At 42.9% G+C, this 9,128-nt stretch overlaps 1 protein-coding gene across 2 annotated transcripts; it reads right to left on the bottom strand.

The window, feature by feature from the left end:
* Positions 1-712: 712 nt before the first annotated feature.
* On the bottom strand, positions 713-8,416 carry LOC144492389 (uncharacterized). 2 transcript variants are annotated; one of them, XR_013497586.1, is made up of 3 exons: positions 8,291-8,416; positions 4,562-4,666; positions 713-2,010 (listed from the first exon to the last, which is right to left on the bottom strand). XR_013497586.1 is itself a non-coding variant. In XM_078210394.1 (2 exons), the coding sequence occupies exons 1-2, from the start codon at positions 8,386-8,388 to the stop codon at positions 1,296-1,298; spliced, it is 813 nt and encodes a 270-aa protein (XP_078066520.1). In that variant the 5' UTR covers positions 8,389-8,416; the 3' UTR covers positions 713-1,295. The 2 variants fall into 2 exon arrangements, 1 of the variants encoding a protein (XP_078066520.1); XM_078210394.1 differs by lacking the exon at positions 4,562-4,666.
* Positions 8,417-9,128: the final 712 nt, after the last annotated feature.

Below are 9,128 nucleotides of genomic sequence, written 5' to 3'. Positions count from 1 at the left end.
TAATGGTAATGTCGTTGAATGTCAGGCGATGGTTAGATTCCCTCTTGTTGGAGATTGTCATTGTCTGGTACTTAGGTGACATGAATTTTACTCATCTGCTGGTGCCTGTGTGGACCTCTCTCAACAGGGGCCCCAATTCTGGATATTAGCTGGGATGGATTTGTCCTGCTTTCTGTGTACTGAACATACCTGGGCAATTTTCCACAGCGCTGGGTGAATGCCAGTGACAGCTTGGCTAGGGATGCAGTAAGTTCTGGAGCACAAGTCTATGTGAACGATCTATCAAATGGCACATGTGAGCAGGTCTCCCTTTCCATCTGTGGAGAACCTGTTATGGAAATAACTGCAGCAGCATCAACACTGGAGCACAAACCCTGCCAAATAGTTTAGCTGTTCTTCTGTCCAACTAATTCCAGAAGGTGATATTTGCCAAGTTATTTTTTTTCTTTGAAAACCCATTAACAAATAGCAGATGGTTATGGATTAGGAATGTAATATGCATGTAATAGGGAGCACAATCAATAACTCTGCCTCACAAGAATTAATCTCTCTTAGTTATCATTGTAGAATCGAGTAGATTTATAGTAGCACTGCGATTTCTGCAACACTTAGCTGTAAGATCAATCATTCTGCTGCATTCCTTTCATACTGAGAGCCAGCAGAGGATTAAAAGTTTACGAGGGAGAGAAACTGACTCATGAGATTTTATAGTCCATTCCAGTACACAACATGTTTAATATAAATACATACATTTAATATAAATACATATGATAGATTTACCATCATAATGAGGGAATAAAAGGAAGATTTTAACTTCTGAAATGCCTAGGGGACTGCCAAAGTCAACTGTTACATATTGGTGCAGCTGTAATGCATCTGTGATGTACAAAATCTCCAGAGATCTCCACTTTCTTTGAGAACAATTTGCAAGCCTAATAACTGCTGGGAATTTGTCCAAAACCTGTGATACTCCTTCTGATCTGATGTAAGAATTACATTGACGTTGTTTCAGTTATTGGAAGCATTAGTCCCAAAAGACTTCGAAAGGTTGCGCCTGCTCTGACTCACTGCTGTCGCATTCCTCCAGACTGATTCAGTAGTTAAATCATGTGAAGCTGCATCACAGCAAAATGAGACATTGGCAAAAGTATCGACAGTCAGAAGTTCCCACCTTTCAGTTTTCCAAAGTATGTCATCAAGTAATCAGCCTTTAGTTACAAGTATTTCATCGTCCATACCTAAAATGCTGAATAAATTACAATCTTTTAAATTAATACATCAGTTAATTTAGTATGTTAAGAAGGATGGCCTATTCTATTTGAGAAATGCCTTGAATAAGACCTGGCGATGTAAACTTTGTAGTAGAAGAATCCATTGATCAACCTGAAGCAGACGACTAGATTATCAAACAGTACTCTAACAACAGGAGCTATCAGCAAACAGTACTGGAATAGCCCTGAGAGAGGGGTTTTCTCAAAGCCTGGAGCAGCAATGTCACAACTGGCGGCGCATTCAGCTTGTAAGATCATACATACTGTGAGCACAGCAACCCAGACAAGCATACTAGTCCTTCTGGCATATCTTACAGTCCTCATGTGACGTGACTGCATGGGGAATTGAGTAATGAGGAAAGCTTCCAGGCTAATGCAGCTTAATATTAGAGAGCTGACGTAGCCGTTCATTGTCAGGAAATTGCGAATCAGGTCCTGGATAAAGTCGTCTGATGCGAACTTGACATCGAACACTTGGCGGCACACCTCGACCAAGATGGCAGGCACCAGCAACGCGTCTGCTGCTGCCAGGTGAGAAATGAAGACTGCCGTGCTCTTCCTGGACACGGCCTGAGACAAGAACAAGACCGAGACTTGGAGTGTTCCAAAGGCTCCTGCAGCCAATACCACAATATTTGCAGAGGGCAGGATCATGTACTGTATGTATTTCACAACCAGGTACCTCTTCAGAACAGGCAGGTAATCTGTGTGTTGAGGAGTCTTTGACTGCGTGGTTCTCCTGTGAGGAGGAAAAAAAGTTAATTTCTTCTCAAAGTGAATTTGCTTTAAGATGCCCATTCTTAAAAGCTCTGAGCTTGATTGCAATTCTTTGAAGAAAACCATACCCCCCTGCTCTGCATCATCTCATCACCTTTTCAGCTTTTCAGGGTAAGGTTGTAAGAAAGATTTCTCAGCATTGATGAAGTAGACCAGGTTTTCTACGTATTTTTTGTTTATTTATTGAACATGGGTGTCACTGGCTGAGCCAGCATTTATTGCCCATCCTTAAATGTATCTGGACTGAGGGTGCTATCGGAAAGATAGAACAGGAAGTAAGAGCGGAAGGGGAGTTGCACTTTTGATTAGGGAAAACCCTCGGATATATCCCTCTCAGTACTGAGAGGGATATATCCGAGGGTTTGCCCACTGAGTCTATATGGGCTGAACTGAGAAATAAGAAGGGAGAAATCACTTTGATAGGGTTGTACTATAGGTCCCCAAATAGTCAGCGGGAAATTGAGGAGCAAATATGTAGGGAGATTACAGATAGCTCCAAGAAAATTAGGGTGGTAATAGTAGGGGATTTTAACTTTCCCAACATTGACTGGGACAGCCATAGTGTTTGAGGGTTGGATGGAGAGAAATTTGTTGAGTGTATTCAGGAAGAATTTCTCATTCAGTGTGTGGATGGCCCGACTAGAGAGGGGGCAAAACTTGACCTGCTCTTGGGAAATAAGGAAGGGCAGGTGACAGAAGTGTTAGTGAGGGATCACTTTGGGACCAGTGACCATAATTCCATTAGTTTTAAGATAGCTATGGAGAATGATAGGTCTGGCCCAAAAGTTAAAATCCTAAATTGGGGCAAGGCCAATTTTGATGGTATCAAGCAGGAACTTCTAAAAGTTAACTGGGGGAGTCTGTGGGAAGGATAAGGGACATCTGGCAAGTGGGAGACTTTCAAAAGTGTGTTAACCAGGGTTCAGGGTAAGCACATTCCTCTTAGAGTGAAGGGCAAAGCTGGTAGAAGTAGGGAACCCTGGATGACTCGGGATTTGAGGCCCTGGTCAAGAAGAAGAAGAAGGAGGCACTTGACATGCATAAGCAGCTGGGATCAAGTGAACCCCTTGAAGAGTATAGCGGGTGTAGGTATAGAGTTAAGAGAGAAATCAGGAGGGCAAAAAGGGGTCACAAGATTGTTTTGGCAGATAAGGCAAAGGAGAATCCAAAGAGCTACTACAAATACATAAAGGCCAAAAAAGTAACTAGGGAGAGAATAGGGCATCTTAAGGATCAACAAGGTCATCGATGTGCGGATCCACAAGACTTGGGTGAGATCCTAAATGAATGTTTCTCAACAGTAAATACTGAAAAGCATGGATGTTAGGGAACTTGGGGAAATAAATAGTGATGTCTTGAGAAATGTACATATAACAGAGAAGGAGGCACTGGAAGTCTTAAAGTGAATTAAGGTAGATAAATCCCCGGGACCTGATGAAGTGTATCCCAGGACATTGTGGGAGGCGAGGGAGGAAATTGCGGGTCCCCTAGCAGAGATATTTGAATCATCGATAGTCACAGGTGAGGTGCTGATGATTGGAGGGTGGCAAGTGTTGTGTCTTTGTTTAAAAAGGGCTGCGGGGAAAAGCCCGGGAACTACAGGCCGATGAGCCTCACATCTGTGGTGGGTAAGTTGTTGGAAGGTATTTTGAGAGACAGGATCTACAGGCATTTAGAGATGCAAGGACTGATTAGGGACAGTCAGCATGGCTTTGTGAGTGGAAAGTCATGTCTCACAAATTTGATTGAGTTTTTTTGAAGGGGTAACCAAGAAGGTAGATGAGGGCAGTGCAGTTGATGTTGTCTACATGGACTTTAGCAAGGCCTTTGACAAGGTACCGCATGGTAGGTTGTTGCATAAGGTTTAAATCTCACGGGATCCAGGATGAGGTAGCTAAATGGATATGAAATTGGCTTCTTGACAGAAGTCAAAGGGTTGGTGTAGAGGGTTGTTTTTCAAACTGGAGACCTGTGACCAGCGGTGTGCCTCAGAGATCGGTTTTGGGTCCACTGTTACTTGTCATTTATATTAATGATTTGGATGAGAATATAGGAGGCATGGTTAGTAAGTTTGCAGATGACACCAAGATTGGTGGCATAGTGGACAGTGAAGAAGGTTATCTCAGATTGCAGCAGGATCTTGATCAATTGGGTCTGACGAATGGCAGATGGAGTTTAATTTAGATAAATGCGAGGTGATGCATTTTGGTAGATTGAACCAGGGCAGGACTTACTCAATTAATGGTAGGCCGCTGGGGAGAGTTACTGAACAAAGAGATCTAGGGGTACAAGTCCATAGCTCCTTGAAAGTGGAGTCAAAGCTGGACAAAGTGGTGAAAAAAGCATTCAGCATGCTTGGTTTCATTGGTCAGAACATTGAATGCAGGAGTTGGGACATCTGTTGAAGTTGTACAAGACATTGGTAAGGCCACACTGGAATACTATGTACAGTTCTGGTTACCCTATTATACAAAGGATATTATTAAACCAGAAAGAGTGCAGAAAATACTTACTAAGATGCTATCAGGACTTGATGGCTTGACTTATAAGGAGAGGCTGGATAGACTGGGGCTTCTTTCTCTGAAGCGTAGGAGGCTGAGGGGTGATCTTTTAGAGGTCTATAAAATAATGAGGGGCACAGATCAGCTAGATAGTCAATATATTTTCCCAAAGGTAGGGGAGTCTAAAACTAGAGGGCATAGGTTTAAGGTGAGAGGGGAGAGATACAAAAGAGTCCAGAGGGGCAATTCTTTCAGATGGAGGGTGGTGAGTGTCTGGAACAAGCTGCCAGACGTAGTAGTAGAGGCGGGTACAATTCTGTCTTTTAAAAAGCATTTAGACAGTTACATGGGTAAGATGGGTATAGAGGGATATGGGCCAAATGCGGGCAATTGGGACTAGCTTAGGGGTTTAAAAAGAAGGGCGGCATGGACAAGTTGGGCCGAAGGGCCTGTTTCCATGCTGTGAACCTCTATGACTCTATGAAGTTGAACCTGTACAGTTGCTGTCCGCCCATATTAAAAGCAAAGATCAAAGCTGAATGAAGGAAAATAATATTCTAGTTACCTTTGGCGACAATAATCTCTCCCTCAATGTCAACAAAACAAAGGTGATTGTCATCGACTTCAGGAAGCATAGAGGAGTTCATACCCCTGGCTCCATCAATGGGAATTAAGTGTAAAGGGTCGGGAGCTTCAAGTTTTTAGGTGTCCAGAACATTAACAACCTGCCCCTGTCCCCCCATGCTGACACTATAGCTAAGAAAGCGCACAAACGCCTCTACTCTCTCAGAAGACTAAGCAAATTTGGCATGTCAGCTACGACTCTCACCAACTTTTACAGATGCACCATAGAAAGCATTCTTTCTGGTTGTATCACATGTTGGTATGGCTCCTGCTCTGCCCAAGACCGCAAGAAACTACAAAAGGTCATGAATGTAACCCAATCCATCACGCAAACCAGCCTCCCATCCATTGACTCTGTCTACACTTCCCGCTGCCTCAGCAAAGCAGCCAGCATAATTAAAGACCCCATCCACCCCTGACCTTCTCTCTTCCACCTTCTTCCATTGGGAAAAAGGTACAAAAGTCTGAGGTCATGTACCAACCGACTCAAGAACGGCTTCTTCCCTGCTGCCGTCAGACTTTTGAATGGACCTACCTTGCATTAAGTTGATCTTTCTTTACACCCTAGCTATGACTGTAACACTACATCCTGGACTCTCTCGTTTCCTTCTCTGTGAACGATATGCTCTGTCTGTATAGCGCGCAAGAAACAAAATGTTTCACTATATGCTAATGCATGTGACAATAATAAATCAAATCAAATCAAAACTATGGCCCTTTGCACTAGAATGCCCCTGTTAGTTATTAATAGATCAAAACACTGGAAAGCTAGCAAGAAACACAGCCTCAGCAAGATAGGTTATGTGTAAATTTCCCTTTCCAACGAGTCAGCCAATGCTGCCTAAATTGGCACCAAGGTTGATTGTACACCCCCACAGTTGAAAATGTTAGCTTTTTAACATATTGCTCTTTCATTTTCCCTGCACTGTGCAGGAGTCAGAGTACAATAACCATTCATATGTTTTCTTTGGAAGTTCATCAGAAATAACTTTATTCTTTGCATTTGAAATATAATTCAAAACTGGCCATGTGATCGATTGCACCTAATTCAGAATGCAGTAATCAGACACAGGTCTGATATTGCGAGCTGTATTGAGGAAAGTCATCACGCTTTCTGTTGCAAATTCAAATTAAGAAAGTGAACAGAATCTGATAAATAGTTTTGGTTTATTTCTTAACCAAAATAAGTTTGTTTGAACTGGTATTGGAATGAGGATTTCTCCCTCTAACATTGACTCACTTCAATGAGGCTTGTGCTTCAATTAGCTGCAGTCCCAGCCACAGAGAGGAAGATACCCTGAGGACATTCAATCCCATGGAGGTTGATAGTAATGTAATGGTTAAGATATTTGGTTTTGTTTGAGTGTAACACTTAACTAGCGATCCGACTAAATATCACTATATTTCCAGGGGTGGATGCTTAGATGTGTCTTATCGTGAGTGTGATGCTGAGAATTCCAATCTGTCAGCTCCAATTACACCAACTCCTAAGTGCAGTAGCACCCTCTTCAAAGCCCCAGCTAATTGAAAAACTTATCTTATCCCAATTTATATGTGTGAGTGAAGAGCTAAGTTATTTATGTGTGTGAGAGAGGCGGATTTAGGCATAAAATAAACAAGCTACAGTTTAGGGCCTCACAATCCGCAGGGGCCTCACAAAATTTCAGAAGGTTTACAATGAAGAGAACATTTAAGAGCGGATACCAGAAAATAAAAAGAAAGCACCAGCCTGAAGAGCAACTCAAAAAATTACCAAAATTACCAAAATCTATGAGAGAGATCAAGCCAGCCAAATGATAAATATGTAATCAGTAAATGCATTCATTTGAAAATAATTCGTATTTTTCACTTTAAATACCTTGCTATTAAATAATTAAGAAGCATAATTATGTTTTCAATTTTTTTGTGGCGACCCAAAGTCCTGTTTTGGTACGCACCTTTGTGAGACTTTTTGGTGTAAGTTTTTAACAAGGGGCCTCCAAGCTTTATAAAGCTTAGGGCCTCACCAAGTCTAAATCCGCCACTGGAGTGAGGGGAGATGGGCACAGTGTGCACGTAGAAACAGAGCTGGTTTTCCTGAGCCCTCAGAGCGCTACCCTGCCAGGTTTTCCAGTGGCTTCTTGTGGGGGATGAATGTGGTTTCAGGCACTCAGTGCCCAAACTGAGCACCCTAGCACCAAACAGGATTTAACTTCTGTAAGCCATTCCCCCTGCTAATGCCCCCGAAGCCGCATCCCCCCTCTCCCACACCCTCCACCGTGCAAACCCCACTTTAATTCACCTTCACCTTCAGTCTACAATCAAAGCTATCAAATGACTTTGGGCCTCTAGAAGGTCCAGTGCCAGGATTTTCCACTTTTCCTGCTGGCACTGGCAGCAGGAAAAGCTGCCAGCTCCATGGGTGGGTGGTACTTCCACTCCTGGGGATCTCAGTCGCACCGAAGGCTCCTCAGTGCTTTTTAGGTACCTGAAAGGCACTTGATTCTATTGGGCCTCTCCCACGGAATTGACAAGTGTTCTTTGCTGGTCCTCAACTGGTGAATAAATCCCCCGTCAGCCCAACTGAACTTTGGCCACTCTCTCTCATACATCCTCTTGCGCACCACACAGCCTCACACTTTGGCTCACACACAGGTTCTCTCTTATATACTTCTCACTCTCTCATTCATTCTCTTACACGGTCTCACATACCCTTCTCCAACTTTATTGCGCACTCTCTCCTACACACTCACACTCGTTTACAGGCACACATACTCCACTCTTTCTCGCAGACATACCCCCTGAATTTCTGGTGACAAGCCTTCCAAACTTCGCCAAAACAGAAATGTAGGTTCTGCAATTGACTTTTTGTATCATTGAGGCTAGTCTGCAAGCTGACAGCAACTCCAGTACATTAGAGAATAGTCTTCACTTTAAGAACGTCAGTGAGCTGATGGATGATTTGAGTCATTTTGGGTTGTTGGCAAAATTACTTTGAATTTTCTGTGATTAAAACATAATACAATATGATTTCATTTAAAACCATCACAAAATGAATTCTAGACTTAAAGGGAGTCGGAACAAACTGAAAAGCAGCTAACACAATGATAATGGTGGGAGAAAGCAGTAAACACTTACACTTTCTGTTGTTGAGAACATGCTTCACACAGGTTGTTAAGGTGTCCCATTTCTTCATAACAGTGAGTTCTCAGCAATTGTGAAGGATTTTCTAGCATTCATTTTAATATATCAGTCATCTGGTGTGAGCCAGTGCTGATGTCATCAGCTCCTATTATGGTCACTGGGTAATACTTCCTCTTGCAAAACCTTGAATGTTGGCTTGCGTCCCGCATTCTCAACGAATCCCAGCCTCAATGTATTCTTAGACCAGAAAAACAACGGGCAGTTCTCTGGTTTTTTTTTCCCAAGCCGCATGAAGTTAAAGTAAAAAAGTATCAAGTTAACTCCAGGCTCCTGGCTCAGGACATAAATTATTCGGGATAAAGGGCAGCATGGTGGCACTGTGGTTAGCACTGCTGCTTTACAGCACCAGGAACCTGGGTTTGATTCCCGGCTTGGGTCACTGTCTGTGTGGAATTTGCGCGTTCTCCCCGTGTCTGCGTGGGTTTCCTCCGGGTGCTCCAGTTTCCTCCCACATTTGGTAAGACGTGCTGGTTAGGTGCGCTGACCCAAACAGGCACTGGACAGTGGTGACTAGGGGAATTTCACAGTAACTTCATTGCAGTGTTAATGTAAGCCTTACTTGTGACTAATAATAAACTTTAAATGCATTTTAATTTAAAAGTAGAAGCATTGAAAATATTGGGATACACTTTGCCGTGGCAGACCTATTAATGACTCTGACAAAGGGTCATCCTGGCTCGAAGTGTTGGCTCTATTCTCTCTCCACAGATGCTGTCAGACCTGCTGAGTTTCTCCAGCGTTTTCTGTTTTTGTTTCAGATTCCAGCATCTGC

The sequence above is a fragment of the Mustelus asterias genome, chromosome 4 (genome assembly GCF_964213995.1).
Source record: "Mustelus asterias chromosome 4, sMusAst1.hap1.1, whole genome shotgun sequence".
Lineage (NCBI taxonomy): Eukaryota > Metazoa > Chordata > Chondrichthyes > Carcharhiniformes > Triakidae > Mustelus > Mustelus asterias.
The sequence above is the reverse complement of the archived record's forward strand: the minus strand, read 5'-3'. Positions and strand labels throughout refer to the sequence as shown.